A 20,790-nucleotide genomic window follows, 5' to 3' on the forward strand; every position below is an offset into this window, starting at 1 on the left:
TTAAATACATTCATATGAAATGTTTTAAATGTTTTTATTGATTTTAGAGAGGAAGAGAGGGAGAGATAGAAATATCAGTGATGAGAGAGAACCACCAATTGGCTGCCTCCTGCACACCCCCTACTGGGGATCGAGCCTATAACCCGAGTATGTGCCCTTGACCAGAATCAAACCCGGGACCCTTCAGTCTGGAGGCCGATGCTCTATCCACTGAGCCAAACCGGCTAGGGCCATTCATATGAAATTTTAATTCCATTAAGAAGAAATTAGAATCAAAGAAGAGAAGAAAAACTTTTCCAACCATTGGTACTATCTGAAGTCTCCAGGTAAATACTAATTTCATCTCTCAAATGATAAATATGTATATCTAATGCTATGTATCTTTTTAAATTCCAACCTGCAATGTTTTCAAGCGTTCATTAAGAGGTAATTCATCTACTTCCAAAATAAAAACTTCTACTGCCTTGCACAGTTTCTGTTGCACTTCATTTCTTCTGGCAATCAAAATATCCCCTTCATTCTGAAGGAAGAGAAAAAAAGGATAACTATCATTAATATACACATCCAATGTTTTTTATTGACCTATATTAAAAAATTGATCTTTAGCCCAACTGGTGTGGTTCAGTGGTTGTGGGCAGGGCACATGGCTGGGTTGTGAGCTTGATCCCCAGAAGGGGACAGCTGATCAATGATTCTCTCTCATCACTGATATTTCTATCTCCCCGCCCTTTTTCCTTTCTCTCTCTGAAATCAATGGGGGGAAAAAATTTTTAATTGATCCCTTCAAAACAGTAAAATTTAAATTACATTCTCCAAACACAGTAGCAAGTAAGACAAACACCTCTCTTTAGATCAGGGATGGGAAACCTTTTTTTTTACCAAGAGCCATTTTGATATTTATAAATCAAATGGCCATAAAAAATTATCAACTTAAAAATTAGCCTGCTATATTTGGTCAAACATTGTATTAACTCACCCCTAATGCCTTGGCAGGGCCAGAGCAAATGAATTCTCAGGCAGGACGTGCCCACCCCTGGCCTAGATCAACAAACTGACAAAGAGCTTTCTTTCTCTTAATTAAAAATAAGACATTTAAATTCAACAATCCTGCTCTGCTAATCTTTATTTTTTCCCATTATTTCTACAACAATGAAATTTTTGTTTTTCTTAAGAAAAACATTCAAGTTCCTATTAATTACACACACTGTCTCCCCCTAGTCCCATCCTACCCTCAATGGACAGAGACTTGACTTGGGATGGTGAACATACAATATATAGATGATGGACTGTATTATACAACTGTACACCTGAAACCTATATAATTTTATTAACCAATGTCACCCCAATAAAAAAGAGGAAAAAAGTTTGTGTAAGGAGAAGTTTATAAAGTACCTATAGCATTGCCAGTGTTTCACTGAGATTCAAAAATTATTACTTCTGTCACTTTCTTCCTTCCATAATCAGAAGTGACCAGTTAGGGTCTAATATGTAAAATAACCCAAATCTAACCTTTCTCCAAATTAAATATTCCTGACATTATCAGAGGCCTAGTTATTCTGTTCACTCTGCTCATTCAGAGCCAGTTAGTTGCCAACTGACCAACCTAAGTTTGAATAGGGAGTAAGACTTTCAGAGAATACTCCTCAGAGGCAGAAACCACTGCGACTTAAGATTGGATAGTTCCAAACACAAGCATAGAACTCACAAGTACTAAGGAAAACAATGACTGTTGTGCCAAATATCTTTATTAAAAAAACAAGGAGTTATGCCCAGCAGCTCAATATAATAAAGAAAATTGGAAGAGAAAATAAATATAGTTGTACCTACACTAATAAAGAATTCATGTGAAATATTCCTTCTTCATATCCCTCCCCTCCCCACAAATAACCACCTCTCAACAAATGGTTTAGATAGCATTTAATAGTAAGGCAGAGTCCAAAGCTGCAGCATAAAACACACCTCAGACCAGAAGACAAGATCCTTGGTAGCAGGTGTGGTAGCCACCCTGACTTAGTCTCCTGCCTCTCAACAACTACTATCTCTTACAGACATAGCATCCAGGATCCCTCAGGGGGTATGCCTAGTTGCAAGAGTTTCACCAAGTACTCGTGTCTATAGTTCCTCCCCGTCCAGATACAATTTACCAATCAGTGGTTTTATTTTCCTAAACAATGTTGCCTAGTAATATGACAAAACTATTTTATCACATTACCAAGGGAACTAACCAAAGATCAAATTATCATGCAAAAGTGGAGTAGATTTTGTTAACCCTTTATCTACAACCACTATTCCCTACCTTTCTTACAAGCAATAAAATAATCAAATAATGATAAAGATACTGTAAAAATTAATATTTCACACAAAGTATCAATACAGTAGCTGCAGTCCTGCTTCCTCAAAAGATATCTCCTTATATTAAACACCAAAAAAAATAGTAATAGAAATTCTTGACCCACCACATTTTGACAAGTTTTAATCTTCTCCTGAGCCAGATTGTATTCTGCCCAAACTATCTCTAATTCATTCAAAGAAACTGGGGTAGAAAAGCACTCTTCATCCAACATTTGTATAGCATCTGAAAGGTCATTTCCCAAACGAACACTGATGTTAACACGTCTATTAAAAAAAAATAGAAAAAGGAAAAGATAAAGAAAATTTTTAATTGGTATGAGAAAAAGTTGGGCTTAAATGTTATGGTCTAAAGTTACTATTTATAAAATTGTCTATAAAGAGGTACTTTTTTAAACTTTATATAAAACCATAAATAACTGGTACAAAGTTATAATTAAAAATATATATGACAGAAAAAAATGAAATATTTTTTAAAACCTTTATATAAAAGGACTTCAAAAGTTTGCAGAATTTAAATTATATCAAATGGACCTTCATTTCTTGTTGACAATTAAATTGGTAAATATATTTTTACAAATTTTAGACTTAAATTACCACGACTACAGGCACAGAGCCCTTGTACCCTAATAAGCAGACCAGCATTTGTAGACTTTTAAAAAGAAATGTAAAAAGAAAAGTCAATCAGAAAGGGAGGCCAACTAGCAAAACTAACAAGGTCCATACATATTCTTTTTTCTAGCTTCCAGCTAGACTGCCACCATTCGAGTAGCACATTATGTCTTCAAATATAAATTGAAATATATTGGATTTTTTTGGTCTGAAGTCTGTTTCATAACTTTGCAATGTAGCCACTTAATTTTTCAAGGTATATCAAAGGTTGATTAGCCTCTAGAGCAGTGGTTCTCAACCTTTGTAATGCCTCAACCCTTTAATACAGTTCCTCATGTTGTGGTGACCCCCAACCATAAAATTATTTTTGTTGCTACTTCATAACTGTAATTTTGCTATTGTTATGAATTGTAATGTAAATATCTGTGTTTTCCGATGGTCTTAGGCTCTACAGCAGTGGTTCTCAACCTGTGGGTCGTGACCCACAGGTTAAGAACCGCTAGCAGGGTTGCCTAAGACCATCGGAAAACACAGATATTTACATTACAATTCATATAAGGCTTTTATTATATAGGGTGCCAATTCATGGATTTATACTGGAGAATGTTTTCATTGGACAGAAGACCAACATGCAGCATTCATTCAGGGCAATTTCTTAGTGTTTTAAAATACATGAGAAAATGAATTACTGGTTTAAGTTCTGTGTGTAGCATAAAAGAGAACTAGGTTACTTTGAAAACTATTTTTTCCACATTCCAGAAAAGTATAACAAATTTTTCCTAACCAGCAATAAAGTAATCCTCTATTAGATAAAATACCTACATAATTCACACATACAAAGTCTGAGAAATACTAAATAAACTCTGCACAAGACTTGCTAATCCATTTTCTTTTGACTCCATGATGACTTTTTTTCTTTCTTTAGACAGAGTATAATTAATTTAGATTACTGAAATCTTTAGCTTCAGTATAGGCCCAAGAGTAACATCAAGCAAAAAACTGGAGGTAGTAGTTCCCCATGTGTTGAACTTTTAATTTCATTCTCACAGATGACTTTAGGACAATATAACTCCTTCTACTAACAATGTAACACTACAAAATTTGTTTAATCAGGAGTTACTATTTTTAGTTTCTCTCTTTAAAGTTATAAAAATGCAAAGTTAAATTTCAAAGCAAAAATGGTGGTAATACAGAGCACCAACTAATAATTATTTTATTTTAAATTATCCTTCTCAAAAATATGCTCTTACCTACCTAATTTCTTTCAATCTTTCAATCTTAGCTGCTAGATTTTTCATTCTGGTACCTACATGAGTCTTCAGAGTGCTTTTTAAATGTTTAGTTAAATCCATGATGGTTGCTTTCTCTTGCTGAAACAAAGAACAAGCACATCCCAGTGAGACCGAAATAGGAAACTGTATTTTCACTGTTATTTAAAAATGATTTTTAGAAATAATTAAAATTTTAAAGGTTAAAAAAATGTTAAGCCACAGGATAATAAATGATGATGTTCCTACTAGTAATGGCCCGGTGCACAAAATTCGTGTACGGGGGGGGGGGGGGGTGTTCCTCAGCCTGGCCTGCACCCTCTCCAATCTGGGACCCCTTGAAGGAAGTCCTACTGCCGGTTTACAGGGATCGGGCCTAAACCGGCAGTCGGACATCCCTCTCGCAATTCAGGACTGCTGGCTCCTAACCACTCTACCTGCCAGCCTGCTCGCCCCAACTGCCTCCCCTGCCAACCTACTCACCCCCCACAACTGCCCCCCACTGATGGCCTGCTCTCCCCCAGCTGGCCCCCCTGCTGGTCTGCTTACCCCCAACAGCCCCGCCCCCCACCAGCCTGATCACCCACAACTGCCCTCCCCTCTTGACCTCTAACCGCCTCTACCTCAGCCCCGCCACCATGGCTTTGTCCAGAAGAACGTCCAGAAGGTCTCTTGGAAGGTCTCCCAGTCTAATTAGCATATTATCCTTTTATTAACATAGAGGCCTGGTGCATGGGTGGGGGCCGGCTGGTTTGCCCTGAAGTGTGTCCTGGATCAGGGTGGGGGTCCCATTGGGGTGCCTGGCCAGCCTGGGTGAGGGGCTGATGGCTGTTTGCAGGCTGGCCACGACCCCCAGCGACGCAAGCTCCCAACCCCTCTTTTTTGCTTTTTTTTTTTCAGCACCTCCTTGAGCAGAGGCCAGGGCTGGCTGGAAGCAGGTATCTGAGATTTATTTTTCTTCTATAATTGAAACTTTGTAGCCTTGAGCAGAGGCCAGGGCTGGCCAGGGCAGGCGGGAAGCTTGGATTCCTCCATTGCCGTTGGCAACCCAAACCTCCTGCTCGCTCCAGCTCCATGGCCGCCACCATCTTGGTTGGGTTAAATTTGCATAGTTGCTCCTGATTGGCTGGTGGGTGTGGCCCTTGGGCATAGTGGAGATATGGTCAATTTGCATGTTACTCTTTTATTAGATAGGATTACAGTCTTCTGCCTTCATACAGACTAGATTCATACAGTGGAACTTCGGTTCTCAAACTTAATTCTTTCCAGAAGGCTGTTCAAGAAGCAATTTGTTCCAAAACTGAATCAATTTTTCCCATTAAAAATAATATAAATTAATCCATTCCAGACCCACAAATGATTCCCTGTTTTAACCTTTATTATATACAGTACATATCTAATAAACACATCTTTTCTTAAATTTAGTGAACCACCCCCTACCAGCCTTAAATGAATCACTTTCAGCACTTGTTCCAGGGGTGTCTTTTAGGAGGTCAGTATACAGCACCTTCACTTTTTCACATATCATTGCCTCTGAAATGCTGTCACTGGCCAAATGCTTTGCATTTATCCAAATCAACAACAATTTTTCTACCTCTTCAATTGCCTGTGATTGTTGCTTTGTGAGCACTTCCGTACCCTTAGCAAAATTAGCACTTTTGATGACCTCTTTGTTTTAAAATTGTGCTAATCATTTACTTCACCAGCAACAAAATTCTCTCCTTTGTTTGTGGTCTGAGAGATGCTTTTTGTCATGCTGAGGAACTGGCATGAAAAGGTTGTCACTCGAAAACTAAAGTTTTATTCAACAACCAAGTCATTTTTTCCATGAACAACTTGGTCGAGAACAGAATTGCTTGAGATAGACATTCGAGAACCAAGTTTTTACTGTATTTCAGAAGCCAAATAGAAACAAAATTTCACACTGTACGCCTTAATACTTACATTTTAAAAAGATAAATGAAAGATCATCCTAGAAACAAAATGATTTTGAATGACAATGTCTTTTCTTTAAAGTTTTATGTCATTCTGCATTACTCAAGAACCAAAAATATCATATCCCAGACCAAAGCTAGATTAAACTCCCTGATTCTAAGTGGTATCTCAAAGTCTACCATGATTATCCAAAATAATGTATAGAGCTGTAATATGGATAAAGACCTAGTAATTTTATTCTAACACTAATGCAAACTAAGTATTATGTAACATAGAACTTTTATTCAATATTTAAACATGTTCTCCAGTCCTCACATTTTTTTCAGTTAAATAAATAGAGAGTGCCAGCCCTGGTCAATATGGCTCAGTTGGTTGGATGTCATGCCATGCATCAAAAGATTGCTGGTTCAATTCCAGTCAGGACACATGCCCAGGTTTGGGGCTCAATCCCAGGTAGGGGGTGTACAGGAGGGAGCTGATTGATGTTTCACTCTCACATTGATGTTTCTCCTTCTCCCTTTCTCTCTCTCTAAAAATCAATTTAAAGTGTTTAAAAGAGAGAACAGTGATGTTTGTTCTTAACTGTTTCTATCCACTGTGATTGCTAGAATAATTAAATTACATAAATCTAAAAGAACTAGCCCTACACCAGGCCCCCTAACCTAGGGTTTCAGTGCCAGGAAGAAAAGTCCCCATAATTTCTGGCTGTAAACGCCAGTGAATTGAAGCTGAGCGAGATGGAGGGCTACTGGAGTCCCAGGCAGTTCCTCTTAAAGGGCCCCCATATGGACTTACTCAGACTCACTCCCTCTGAGTTCCAGTGCTGGGGCAACTCAACTGAAACTGTCACATTGCGGATGGGGGACCTGGTGTGAACTACTCTGAGAATTAAACACTCCAGGGGGAGTCATTCCTCAGGAAGCCTATTTTGATCAGTTTTACATCCTGAGTCTCTACCACTTTCTCACCATAAATAACAGAAAAATTCCAAGCTTCCAGCAAGGGGAGGAGAAAAGAAACCATTTTGAAATATGCTAGGCCTTTCTGTAATTCTTAACAAGATTTGCCCTCAGGGAAAACTTATTTAAACAGGGCCTAACTAACCTGGGGAAAGGAGAATAACCAACTCCCACTTTAGCCATCTGTCTTACCTAAAAGGTTTGGATGGGAATGAGAAGCATGTGTGAAGTTCGCAGTCCAGAGGCACAGGCTCATTAAAAGATTGAAATCTTCTCAGTCGTTTAGGACTATAAAACATTTCTCCTCCCCCCATACCTTACCTTATCACCACATTACTAAAAGCCTAGTTATAGCAGTTCCTTTTACCTAGTACATCATGCCCAGCTATCAAGAAAAAATTATAGGACATTAAAAGACAAAAAAAAAAATAACAGCTGGAATAAGAATCAGACAAGGAATTTAAAACAGCTGGAATAAGAATCAGACAAGGAATTTAAAACATGATATGATTAACATGGTAAAGGCTTAATGGATAAGGCAGACAGCATGCAAGAACAGATAAGCAATGTAAGCAGAGAGAAGGAAATTCTAAGAAATGCTAGAAATCAAAAACACTGTAGCAGAAATGAACTAATATTTTAACGGGCTTACCAATAGACTGAATATAGCTGAGGAAAAAAATTTCTATAATCCAAGATATGTAAATCATATGTCCACTGAAAGACTTGTACAAGAATATCCACTGATTTATTAAAAGCCAAAAAGTGGAAACTACCTAAATGCCCATCTACAAAATAATGGGTAAATATACTGTGGTACACTCAAATGGAACACTACTCAGCAATAAAAATGAACAAACTATTGATACACACAATATAGATAAATCTCACAGACATTAAGTGAATGAAGCAAGACACAACAGTGTGTACCAGAGGATTCCCTTTATATAGAATACAGTACCAGGAAAACTATACTACGATGATACAAATCAGAACACTGGTTGCCTTGGGTGGAACGGAGGATAGGCTGGAAAGAGGCACCAAAGAACTTTCTGGGGTTGAAGAAAATGTTTTATATCTTCAGTACATAAAGCAGATGAGCTGTAATATACTTATTCTCTTCATGGAAGGGGACAGAATATCCCCAGAGAAAAGAATAAAGGCAGGTGACTATTTTAACCTGTCAACTAGACCTCTCAAGAAATAAAAAGATTTTCTAAGAAGAAGAGACTGTATCTCTAAAATGTCCTTAGCAGGATGTCCCTAGCTAAAGAATTAGTTATAGTGGATAGAACCCAAGATTTATTGATTTCTGAGACAGAGCTCCCTGGAGAATGTCACATATGGATTTAAGGGCTAAGGATTGAATTCAATTACCAATGGACTTAATATAAGGTGACAGAAGATTTGACTTCGGTGGTAGGCACAGGGTGCAATATACAGATCTTGTAACATAGAAACCCACACCTGAAAACTATATGTTCATGCTGACCAATGTGTCACCCCAATCAATTTAATAAATATTTTTTTAAATTACCAATGGTCAATGATTTAACCAATCAGGCCTATGTAATGAAACCTTGATTTAAAAAACAAAACAAAACTCAGGATGAGGTTTTGAGGAACTTACAGACTGGTGACCAAATCCATGTGCTAGGAAAATGCCAAGCAAGAGACATCCCTATCCCCTACTCCCAACCCCACCTCCATCATCACCCCATACCTTCCCTGATGCATCTCTTCCTTTAACTCGACTATTCAATTCTCTCTCTTTTAGGAATGTTTAAAAATTTCCACTGTTAAAAGTTTTGTTTTATTTAATCCTCATCTGAGGAAATGCTTAGAAAGAGAAAGAGAGGGAGAAAGTGGAGGAAGAAGGTGAGGGGAACACCTATGTAAGAGAGAAACACCAATCAGTTGCCTTCTGTATGTGCCCCAAGCAGGGATCAAACCCAAAATCCAGGTATGTGCTCTGACAGGAAATAAAACTGGCAACTCTTTGGTCATAGGACAACGATCAACCAGCTGAGCCACTTGAGCCAGGCATAGTTAAAAATTAAAAAAAAGAAAAGCCAAAACCGGTTTGGCTCAATGGATAGAGCATCGGCCTGCGGACTGCAAGGTCCCAGGTTCGATTCCGGTCAAGGGCATGTACCTTTGGTTGCGGGCACATCCCCGGTAGGGGGTGTGCAGGAGGCAGCTGATCGATGTTTCTCTCTCATCGATGTTTCTAACTGTCTATCCCTCTCCCTTCCTCTCTGTAAAAAAAAAAAAAAATCAATAAAAAAAAAAAGAAAAAACATAAAAGGAAATGTAAATGTGAAAATATAAATCTTTTAAATATCCAATGAAATCCAAAGGTGATAAGTTTGGAGTATAAGAAGAAAATTTCATCTATAAACCAATATAAAGTAAGAAGGAGAGAATGAAGAGGGGGGAGAGAAAGGGAATGAAAGGAAAAGTGACAGAAAATTTAACAAGTAAGAGTAGCTGAATATCGAGATCCCAGTTGGTCATTCTTTACCTTACTTAAGCCACTGAGCATACCATACCTGCAGTTCCTGGGCAGTCTGTTCTACTTTCAATTCTAATGCCTTATAACTTTCGAGAAGAACCTCCTTTTCTGTTTTAAGCTTTTCATTTTCTTCAATCAGTTTCTGGTCCTGCTTAATTTTTGCCAGGCTGACATTAGACCCTAAATTAAAGTCACCAATAGCCAAACATTCCCTGTTAAAAACAAATACACTCATTTTAAAAACCAAACTGTATAAGGCTAACAGAGATCAGAAATCTACACTAATTTATGTTAGGCTTTTTATACTTTAATATATCTTAAAGTTAATTTTGGAAACTATTCTAAAACTTTACCTAGACCACCACTAAAAAATATCTTAACGCAAATTCGATTTTATAATTAAAGTTATACTTCAGAAACAATGCTTCCAACTCTTAAAGAAAATATATTCCAAGTTTTTCACAGTAATATCAACTCCAGCAAATACTGTAAAAACCACTCCATCAGTTTCTTCCAATCCCTCCTCACCATCACCCCCACTCCATTTGACAGTTTCATTCCTAAAGCACTGAAAATATCCCAACAATAGCTACATCACCTAACATATGGCATCATGACTTGGATCATGATACAGAAATATGAATGGCTTGGTACTTATAAACATCAAATGTGGCTTTCCACTTCAAGCTTATGATTCAAAATTATCTAAAAAGTGAACTCCTTTTGTAATAATCAAGTTCCATCACAATTAGTTTTCACAGAAAGAACAAAGAGCCTCTCTTTTGATTTAAAAATAAAAAAGTCAATTCCCTAAAACTCATTAAAATATTTCTAAAGCCACAGGAAAAACTTCAAAGTTTATTTGAAATTCTAGCTTTCCCTGAATAATTCTGATTTAGGGGGAGGTTCTATTTTTGATCAACGTATTCAAGAGCATGCTTATAACCCAGCAATTCCACTTCCAGGTATATATTCAAAGAAATCCAAAACACTAATTTAAAAAAATATATGCACCCCTATGTTCTTTGCAGCATTATTTACAATAGCCAGATATGGAAGCAACCCAAGTGTCCATCAATAGAAGGTTGGATTTTATGAGACTGACGCACTGCCTACTGCGCTAAGGAGGCAGCTTAGAAGATTGGATTTTAAAAGTTGTGGTACACGTATATACAATGGACTATTACTTGGTCATAAGAAAAGAATCTTAATATTTGCAATAGCATAGATGGACCTAGAGGGTATTATGCTAAGTGAAAGAAGTCAGTCAGCTAAAGACAAACAATATATGAATTCACTTATCTGTAGAATCTAAAGAATAAAATACCTATCTAAACAAACAAAACAGGCTCATAGATACAGAGAACAGACTGATTGTTGCCAAAAGGGAGGGGACTTGGGGGACTGGGTAAACAAGGTGAAGAGATTAAGTACAAATTGATAGTTACAAAATAGTCATGGGGATGTGAAATACAGCATAGGAAGTATACTCAATAATCCTACCTAATAATAGACAAATATGCAAATTGACCGTACCTTCGCTATGCCCGCGATTGGCCAGGAGGCGCGGGGGGGGCGGGACTCGGGGTGGCCGATTGGGCCAGCGGGACGCTGAGCTCACGTCGCCAGCGGCGGCTCGAGCTCAGCGTCTGCGCCATGGCTGTGCTGTGGCACAGAAGGGGCCTCTGGGGCAGCGAGCTCATGTCCCACCGGGGACCATCAAAAGCAGGGGAGCTGGGTGCCTGTCCACTCAGGCACCAGGCCTTTCAGAAGCCTCTGGCGGGGCGGAGGCTTCTGAAAGGCCTGGTGCACCAGCGGACAGGCACCCAGCTCCCCCGTGATCGAAAGCGAAAGCGTGTAGGGGACCCTACACGTGCATGGTTCAGTCATGCACTGGGCCTCTAGTACTATAATAACTCTGCATGGTACCAGTAGAAATATTAGGGTGAACACTTTTAAAGCATATGATTATCTAACCCAGGCATCCTCAAACTACGGCCCGTGGGCCACATGCAGGTGTTTTTGCCATTTTGTTTTTTTACTTCAAAATAAGATATGTGCAGTGTGCATAGGAATTTGTTCATAGTTTTTTTTAAACTATAGTCAGGCCCTCCAATGGTCTGAGGGACAGTGAACTGGCCCCCTGTTTAAAAAGTTTGAGGACCCCTGATCTAACCACTATGCTGTACACCTGAAACTAATGCAAAAATTATAAAAAATGTAAATTGTAATTGAAAAATATAAAACAAAAAATAAGAATATTAAAAAGGAGTTGGCATAGTTGGTATATGAACTTTGAACAATTCAGTAATGATTTTCTTTCAAAATGGCTCTTAACGAAAGTATTCCTGCCAAAGAGAATAATAATACATGTTTTAAAAAAACAGAAATAATTACCGTATTTTCCGGCGTATAAGACGACTGGACATATAAGATTTTCCTGGGTTAAAAAGTCGTCTTATACGCCAGAAAATACGGTAGTCCAATATATCTAATCCATTATATCTAATCCCATCAATATAGTCCAATATACCATATTTTCCGGCGTATAAAACGACTTTTTAATCCAGGAAAATCTTATACGCCCAGTCGTCTTATACGCCGGAAAGTACGGTAGTATCATTCCTCAAAATCATGACATAGCTGAGGACTCCAAAAACATAACCGTTGACTTCTATTATGACAAGGGCTTCTACCATGAATTAAATATTAGGTAAGATTAAAACCCCACCAAGTCTTACTTTGGAAATGGCACATGATTTCCTACATCATTTTCATCCTTCGAGTCAAGTGTCTGCCTCCCACTTAATCGCCCCTTTGGCCTGCTGAAGGTTGACTGGTTTGATCTATGTCCCCACAGAGGAATGGGGCCTTTGAGGTTCCTGAGAACAAGCTGACCAGGATCTGGTTTTTGTTCTTCACAGATGTTAGTGCTGGAAGTGAGTTTGCATTTTTCTGCAAATCCTTTCTTAGCCACCTCTTCCCCTATATCCACAGTGCCATACTCAGCCTGAGCAATAACTGTTCCATCTTGATAGGTTGCTTTAATTCTCATTTTTATTTCCTTTTCAAAAATCAAGCTCCCCAGAAAGGTTCTACCCTAAGAAAGACAGGGAAAAAAAGGCATAAAACAGCTACACCAACATGTTATTCTTCACTTGTTTCCACCCAATGTTTCTAATAATTGTATTTTTCATTCTCAAATCTCTATAGACGTGGTCTTACCTTGTTATGCAATTATACTCCACATGTGCATGAATATATTCCAATTATACACTTGCTGAAGTAGAATACCTGAAGTATAGGTACCCATATTTATATATTTTTAATGTGTATCAATTAAATATCCTCAAATAATTTTTTAAAACCAATCAGACTGCTGACTATTTTGGCCCCAACTAAATATAGTGGTGTCCTCAGAAGCTACAGAACATAAAAATAGATTTTGATACCTAGAAAAGGTGCTAAAACTCAACAAAACTTTAAAAATATTTTAAAGGCAAAACCAGGTACTCTGGTTTTAAACACAAACAAGAACAGGAGCAAAAAACAGAACTAAGAGCACAAAATATCAACAATTTTCTTTAAATCAACAAATTGAAATTACAGAATATGAGATGTTAGAAATTCCTAAATTCAAAACCCTCTTAAACTGAATTTTGTTTAAGGGCATAACACTTGTACAACTGGTATATAAAAAGCCATATGAGTAATTATGTATTTGCTAACTTTTAATTATTAATTATCCATCCTGTGCACTAAGCACAAATATACCTGACATATTTTGGAATGGAGGATATTTTGAGATCTGATTTTAATAAGGACCTGCTTATAGCTCAAAAATATTAAAATTGTTTAAATTACTTTGATATACTCTAACCACCAAGACAGAACCCTGAACTTGGAATACAATTTAATTAAACTGTAAAACTACCCCTGAAATTATCAGATGTCTTCCAGAATTAGATTACTAACCCAAAATTTAACGGAAATGAATACAAACTAGGATCTAGATTAGCAGAACACATCACTGGAAATTACCACATCAAACAGTATGAGCCTCTGCCAAAGTGATAAAGTCGGATTAATTTATAACTTCACTAATTTCAAATGTCTGATATTTATGATCAGGACTAGGTTAAAGTTCACTTTTACTTATATACTGTCTCAAAACCCAAAGACAACATCATTTTCTTCATCATACATGAGACTCACCTGTTAAGCTTTCCTAACAGAAAAAACTATTCATATTAATTATATAAATACTAGAAGCCTGGTGCATGCATTTGTGCACTGGTGGGGTCCTTCGGCCTGCCCTACGGGGATCAGGCGAAATCAGCTCTCTAACAACCCCCTTGGGGCCCCAGATTGCGAGAGGGCATTTCTCAGCTGACACAACCTGGAATCGGGCTCCCTCCTCTCTGGTTCCAGGTGCGTCACCTGAGAACCACAGCTGCCAAATCACCACAGCTCAGCAGCTCCTGCGTTGAGTGTCTACCACCTGGTGGTCATTGCGTGTCATAGCTACCAGTCGGACACTGGGACGGTCACTTAGGTTTTTATATATATAGATATAGATATACACATATATATACCACTTTTATCAATACCAGCAAAATGTACCTAGCAAAAGATGAGCACAAACATGTTATTATATAATTGCTTTTGAATCATTCTATAATTAATATTTTTTATTATTTATACAAGCTCTTATATTAAAGAAAATTAGTGAAATTTAACTACTCTTATATTTTGTTTTACTTCCATTAACAAAAAATATTTAAAATCTGTGACTTGCCTGATCAAACTGGTTAACTTCTTGGCCAGAAGGAATCTGTAGTCCCCAAAGTCTATACTTTTTGGCAACACTAGAAAACTGCAGATCCAAAGGAATCTCAACTATATCAGATCGATTTAGAATTTCAGTATTTCCATAGTCAATGTATCTCACCAGACACTGGGAGGAAAAAATGAAACAAATGCTAATAAGGAACTAAACATCTCAAAGAAACCACCAAAATTTGCTTTCTATTAATTAGCTATAAATCAAGATAGCATTTTACCTCAAACTGGCAAACAAGAGCTCCAGCAATATCCTCAAAATAAGAAAAATCCATAGTCCAGTGAGAACCTAGTGATTTCTATATTTGTATCCTACAGTACTACTTCCAACAGTATCATTTCTCATTTTGGATTTGTTTTTAATCAACTGGCATTAAATAAATATAAATCTATGAAGCTTATGGCCCTCTCCTACCTTGAATATTAAAATCATTCAACATTCTTAAATTCAAGCTGAAAAGACAAAGTTATCAAACTTCCTGTAAAATTAAACCCACTCCAGCTATTAGACCTTGAAAATGAAGCAACTTCACCTTTACCTCCAGCTCTATATCTGTTTAAAAAGAAAAATACCTTATCACAAGTCAAAGGCCAGCTTGCTACTTAATTTTAAAAGTTAAAGCCAAATCAAAAGCAAATGCAAAATAGCAACGACAGTTGTCAAATTATGGAGAAAAGCTCTATTAGAAAGGTCTATTTCATTAAGATAAATCATTATCGCCCTAACTGGTTTGGCTCAGTGGATAGAGCATCAGCCGGCAGACTGAAAGGTCCCAGGTTCAATTCTGGTCAAGGGCATGTACCTTGGGTGCGGGCACATCCCCAGTAGGGGGTGTGCAGGAGGCAGCTGAATTGATGTTTCTCATCTATGTTTCTAACTCTCTATCCCTCTCCCTTCCTTTCTGTAAAAAAATCAATGAAACATATTTTTTAAAAGATAAATCATTATCTTTGACAGTAATAAAATGTGAGGTTTTTTAAAAGATATTTGAAATATTACTCAAATTGTTTCATCTTAGCATTTCCTTGTTACAAGAAAAATATTTATAAAATATACATATAAAGTATTTTAAATCCAGGAAAACCACCACTGAAAAAAACAATAAAGGAAAGCCCACAGAGATGCGTTTACACAGCTTTGCAAAACGCACTTTTTAAGTAAAATAAATAGCTAAACGCAAAGAAAATTCATCATATTTAACAAAACAGGAGAAAGCTTCAAGCCAATCTTCATTAACAATATGCACATGAACTAAGAGATAAACATAACTTTAGGACCAATAAAATGTTATTTTCCTACTTCATCTTAATAGAAGGAACTTTTCAAAGTTGCTCAGCAAAAATCAAACATAATTATTAAGAACTGAGATACAGCCGAAACCGGTTTGGCTCTGTGGATAGAGCGTCAGCCTGCGGACTCAAGGGTTCCAGGTTCGATTCCGGTCAAGGGCATGTACCTTGGTTGCGGGCACATCCCCAGTAGGGGGTGTGCAAGAGGCAGCTGGTCGATGTTTCTCTCTCATCAATGTTTCTGACTGTCTATCCCTCTCTCTTCCTCTCTGTAAATAATCAATAAAATATATTATAAAAAAAAACTGAGATACACAAAAACATCAAAAATTATTTAATCTATTCTTCTTGGACAATCTGGAGTGATTACATAACAACATAAATTCAGAAGAATGTTCCTGAATCTGACCTGGATTTTTTTTAAGCAATTCTTTTCTTTTATATTCACTAGGTAAAAAACAAATACAAAAAAATTTTACAAAAATTATGTTTTAATCCATTTAAAAATTCCCTGAACCAGATCTTATTACCACTATGAATAAGCAATGAAGGGTTAAGTAAGCATCAGATTTTAGAACAGAATAAATATCCCTCAGGGAGGAAAAATTGAACATTTATTCCTGCCTTTTCATCACTGATGAGTTTCAGTATTTTGCATCTGTACCAACACTTATCTTCAGAAAATAATCCACCATAAATCTACAAAGAGAAAAAGAAAGTACAATTATTTGGAATTTTAATTAATCAAAGCATGTTAAGTAGATGAAAATAGTGGTTGCCACTTAACTACATGTCAGTAAGTACTTTATTTATACCTTTTTTTATTCTTACAACAACCTGAACAGGCAGGAACTGTGTTTCACCATTATCCAGCTAAAGTCATAAGCTAGTTAGCAGCAGAACCAGGATTCAAACTTCAGAAATCTGACTACGGAGTCCATTATGCTATTCTGCCTTTCGAAGAAAAGGGGTGGGATTGGGGAGGGTAGGAAAGTTAAAAAACAGACAACTGAAAAAGGCAACACAAATTAGTATTTTCATATTCTTTGGAGATAAAGGCACCATGTTCATTGCAGCATTATTTACAAGAGCCAATAAATGGAAACAACGTAGGTATCCAATGATATATAAACAGATAAGGAAGATATGGTATATATATATATATATATACATATATATATATGTATACACACACACACACACAATGGAATATTACTGAGCCATAAAAAATGAAATCTTGCTATGTGCCAACAGCATGGATGAACCTAGAGGGTACTACGCCAAGTGAAATAAGTCAGACAGCCTGGCCACTGGTGGCTCAGTGGTTGAGCACTGACCCATGAACCAGGAAATCACAGTTCGATTCCCAGTCAGGGCACATGGCCAGATTGCAGTCTCCACTAGGGGACATGCAGAAGGCAGCCAATTGATGATTCTCATCGTTGATGTTTCTCCCTCTCTCTGCCTTTCTCTCCCTCTTTCTAAAATTAATAAAAAACATATTTAACAAAGAAACAAAGTGTCAGGCAGAGAATGACAAATACCTATAATTTCACTTATATGTGAAATCTAAAAATCCAAACAAACCAACCAGGAACAGACTCATAGATACAGAGAACAAACTGATAGTTGCAGGAGTGAGGGAATGGGCAAAAAGGTGAAGGGAACTAAGAAGTACAAACTTCCAGTTATAAAATAAATAAATCATGGGGATGTAATGTACAGCATAGGAAAGATAGTCAATGATATTGTAACTTCATACAGTGACAGATGGTTACTAGACTTAATGGTGATCACTTCATAAGCAAAAATGTTAAATGTCTATGTTGTACATCTGAAACTAATATTGATTGTATGTCAACTATACTTTAGTAAAAAAATGCCCAAGCATCAAAGACTTGAAATCATGCTGTTTTAATATATGAAGACATAACTGACACAACTAATTGCTCTTTAAACATAAATATTCCAAGCACATGCCACTTAAGTCTAATTCTTAATTATGGTGGGATCCGTATGTCGTACCAGCCAAGAATGGTTTTTATACTTTTTATTTTATATACTAGAGGCCTAGTACACGTGGAGTTCCTCAGCCTGGCCTGTGCCCTCTTGCAATCCAGGGCCCCTCAGGGATGTCAGATAGCTGATTTCGGTCCGATCCAGACAGGAGGGAGCCCAACCCTGCAGGCCTGATACATAGAGAGGAGGGAGCCCGATCCCCACAGGCCTGATCCAGACAGAAGGGAGCCCGATCCCCACAGGCCTGATCCAGACAGGAGGAGCCCAATCCTGTGCATCAGTTGTTGAGGCTTTTATATATATAGACTAGAGGCCCGATGCACGAAAATTGGTGCAAGAGTAGGCCTTCCCTTCCCCAGCTGCAGGCACCGGCTTCCCTCCAGCACCCGGGCCCCAGGCTGTTTCCCTCTGGCTACCGGCAGGCATCCGAGACCGGGGCTTCGCTCCAGCCTGGGCTTCATCCGGAAGGACGTCTGGAAGGACGTCAATCTAATTAGCATATTAACCTTTTATTATTATAAATAAGAAGTTTAGAGTTATTGAGTAGATAAAATTAAATCAGATAATATACTTAACACCAGGCTTTCATTTACTTTAAATCAGTATTTTAATTTAATTATCCTCCTATTTAATAAAAGGGTAATATGCAAATCGACCAAATGGCGGAACAACCAGTCGCTATGACGCACACTGATCACCAGGGAGCACACACTCAATGCAGGAGCTTCCCCCTGGTGGTCAATGCACTCCCACAGAGGGAGCACTGCTCAGCCAAAAGCCAGGCTGACAGCTGGCGAGCACAGTGGCCAGCTTCCGTGGTAGTGCTAAGGATTTCTGACTGATGGCTTAGGCCCGGAGCAGGTCTAAGCCATCCGTCAAACATCTACCAAGGACTCCCAGACTGCAAAAGGGTGAAGACCAGGCTGAGGAACAACCGCGCCCCCCTCCCCCCCCCCCACAGTGCATGAATGTCTTGCACCGGGCCTCTAGTGTTTAATAAAAAAACAGAGAAAAAATTACATATTTTAAGTCAATTTCTCAACTCAGCACCACTGACATTTGAGACAGGATAATTCTTTGCAGGGTGGGGGCAGAGGGGTGTTGGCTGTCCTGTCCATTGCAGGATGTTTAACAACATCCCCCTGCCCTCTACCTACAAGATACCAGTAACACCCTCTCAGTTGTGACAACCTAAAAGGTCTCCAGATACTGCCCAAGTCCCCTTGGAATGAAGAATACAAAAATCACTCCCGGTTGAAAATTGTAGGGAGCGGCTATAGGGTTAAGCCTCGCATTGACCTGTTGGCAAAGCCACAAACAAGTCCCAGCTTAGAGGGCACAGCCCTCTTAGCATAATTAAGTTTGACCTTATGACACTCCCTAGATCCTATCTGGGTAGCTAATGGGCTGTGGGAGGTGCAGCAAGTGCTACCAAAACAAGTGAAACTCACAAGAACATTGTAACTATGGTGACCACTACCTTGTTTACCTCTGGCTATAAAATAAAGACTCAGCTTGCTGTCTGGATCTTTCTCTGTGGCCTTAGCCAGGCACAGGAGATCTATCTAGACCCAGCTTATTCTCTTTGTCTGTCTTTTCTACATCCTTCGCCACCCACCCTCAGGCTCGCCGAACCCTTGGCTGTGCTGGCACAACACAGAAAACCACTATAAATCATTCATTCTCAATGGGGAAAATATCCCCAAGGAAGTTAAAACTGGTTCTTTAGGTGTGGGGAGGCATCATAGATATTATAATGGTTTGTAGCCCTCCCAAGTTCAACCCTACCTGACAACATAAACAGCTCTATGGTATATCTGTGATGTTTAAATGTCTTGAAGGAAAGAGAACCATTAGGAGGAAAAATGCTTTAGAAGGGCATAATGAAAAAAAGGTTGAGTGACAGAGTAAGACTAATTTTAAGCATATCACTCTGAACTAGAACAAATTCACAGATTTTAAAGCAAAAAGAATAAACAGTGTGAAACTTAAAATTTTTAATTCCACAAGGCAACAAAGTATAAGTCAATTGAGACACATGGATATCTACCAAAGCAAAAGCTACAAAGAATAGGTGTGTTCAATTAGCACTTGACTGTGGTTCCCTCAGCTAACATTCAACTGGAAGGCAAGAAAGGGCACGCATGGCATGGTACCCTCTCCCAACCATGTCACTTCATTTTCCAACAAGCAAACAGGCTTAGTAGCAAAAATAGCTGATAATCTACAGTCCTATTCAATTTCAAACTCTACAAAAGGTCACATTATCTTTAGTTAAGACTTTGTAATCTAGCTATATATATAAAACCCTAATATGCAAATAGACCGAATGGCAGGACAACCGAACAACCAGTTGCTATGACGTGCACTGACCACCAGGGGGCGCACATGGAACATGGCAGGCATCAACCGCGGGGGGTATGGTGGAGCAGGTGAGCGGAGCAGGGGCTCCAGACCAAGGCAGGGCGCCGGTTGCTGTCATTGGGGTGAGCCTGTGGTGGTTACTGAAAATTCTTTGCTCCTCCGCACCACAGTCCTACCCGGCACTCGCACCTGCTGCAGGCACCAGCCCTACTCGCACCTGCTGCCAGCGCCGGAGCTGCTGCTTGCACCCCCTGCTGGCACACAGTGCCAGACCCAATTGCTCAGAGCCATCAGTGTATGCGAGGGGCAGCTGCCAGCCCCAATCACCCCTGAGGGCTTCTCCACCTCCCCCTGCTCCTGAGAGGTAAGCAGGGCAGCAGCCGCTGCTTGCACCCATTGTTGGCGCCAGCCCCAATTGCAGTCAGCAGGTGCGAGCGGGGCCCGGCAGGCACCCTCAGCACGTGGGAGCGGTGGCGGCAGGAGCGGGGCTGCCGGCAGACAAGGGACTGGGGGCTGCAGCTGGAAGGGCCGGGTAGGGGCGTGGAGGATGGGCCGAGACCCACCCCTGTGCCCACTGCAGCCTCACGGCCCACAATTCCTTTCAAGGTGCACGAATTTGTCCACTGGACCCCTAGTT

The 20,790-nt window shown here is 38.9% G+C and overlaps 1 protein-coding gene across 2 annotated transcripts in view; it reads right to left on the minus strand.

The window, feature by feature from the left end:
- The window catches only part of STK31 (serine/threonine kinase 31), a 53,206-nt gene that overhangs the window by 24,800 nt on the left and 7,616 nt on the right, over positions 1 to 20,790 (minus strand). The window contains exons 5-11 of one of the 2 annotated variants that reach the window (XM_008148046.3): positions 16,395 to 16,469; positions 14,437 to 14,595; positions 12,380 to 12,738; positions 9,676 to 9,850; positions 4,216 to 4,331; positions 2,457 to 2,616; positions 398 to 520 (exon numbers count right to left, since the gene is read on the minus strand). In XM_008148046.3, the coding sequence (XP_008146268.2) occupies positions 398 to 520; positions 2,457 to 2,616; positions 4,216 to 4,331; positions 9,676 to 9,850; positions 12,380 to 12,738; positions 14,437 to 14,595; positions 16,395 to 16,469 (1,167 nt within the window). Of the gene's footprint in view, positions 1 to 397; positions 521 to 2,456; positions 2,617 to 4,215; positions 4,332 to 9,675; positions 9,851 to 12,379; positions 12,739 to 14,436; positions 14,596 to 16,394; positions 16,470 to 20,790 lie in introns of those variants that run through there. The other variant, XM_054726232.1, reaches the window with a different exon arrangement.

The sequence above is a fragment of the Eptesicus fuscus genome, chromosome 14 (genome assembly GCF_027574615.1).
Source record: "Eptesicus fuscus isolate TK198812 chromosome 14, DD_ASM_mEF_20220401, whole genome shotgun sequence".
NCBI classification, from domain to species: Eukaryota; Metazoa; Chordata; class Mammalia; order Chiroptera; family Vespertilionidae; genus Eptesicus; species Eptesicus fuscus.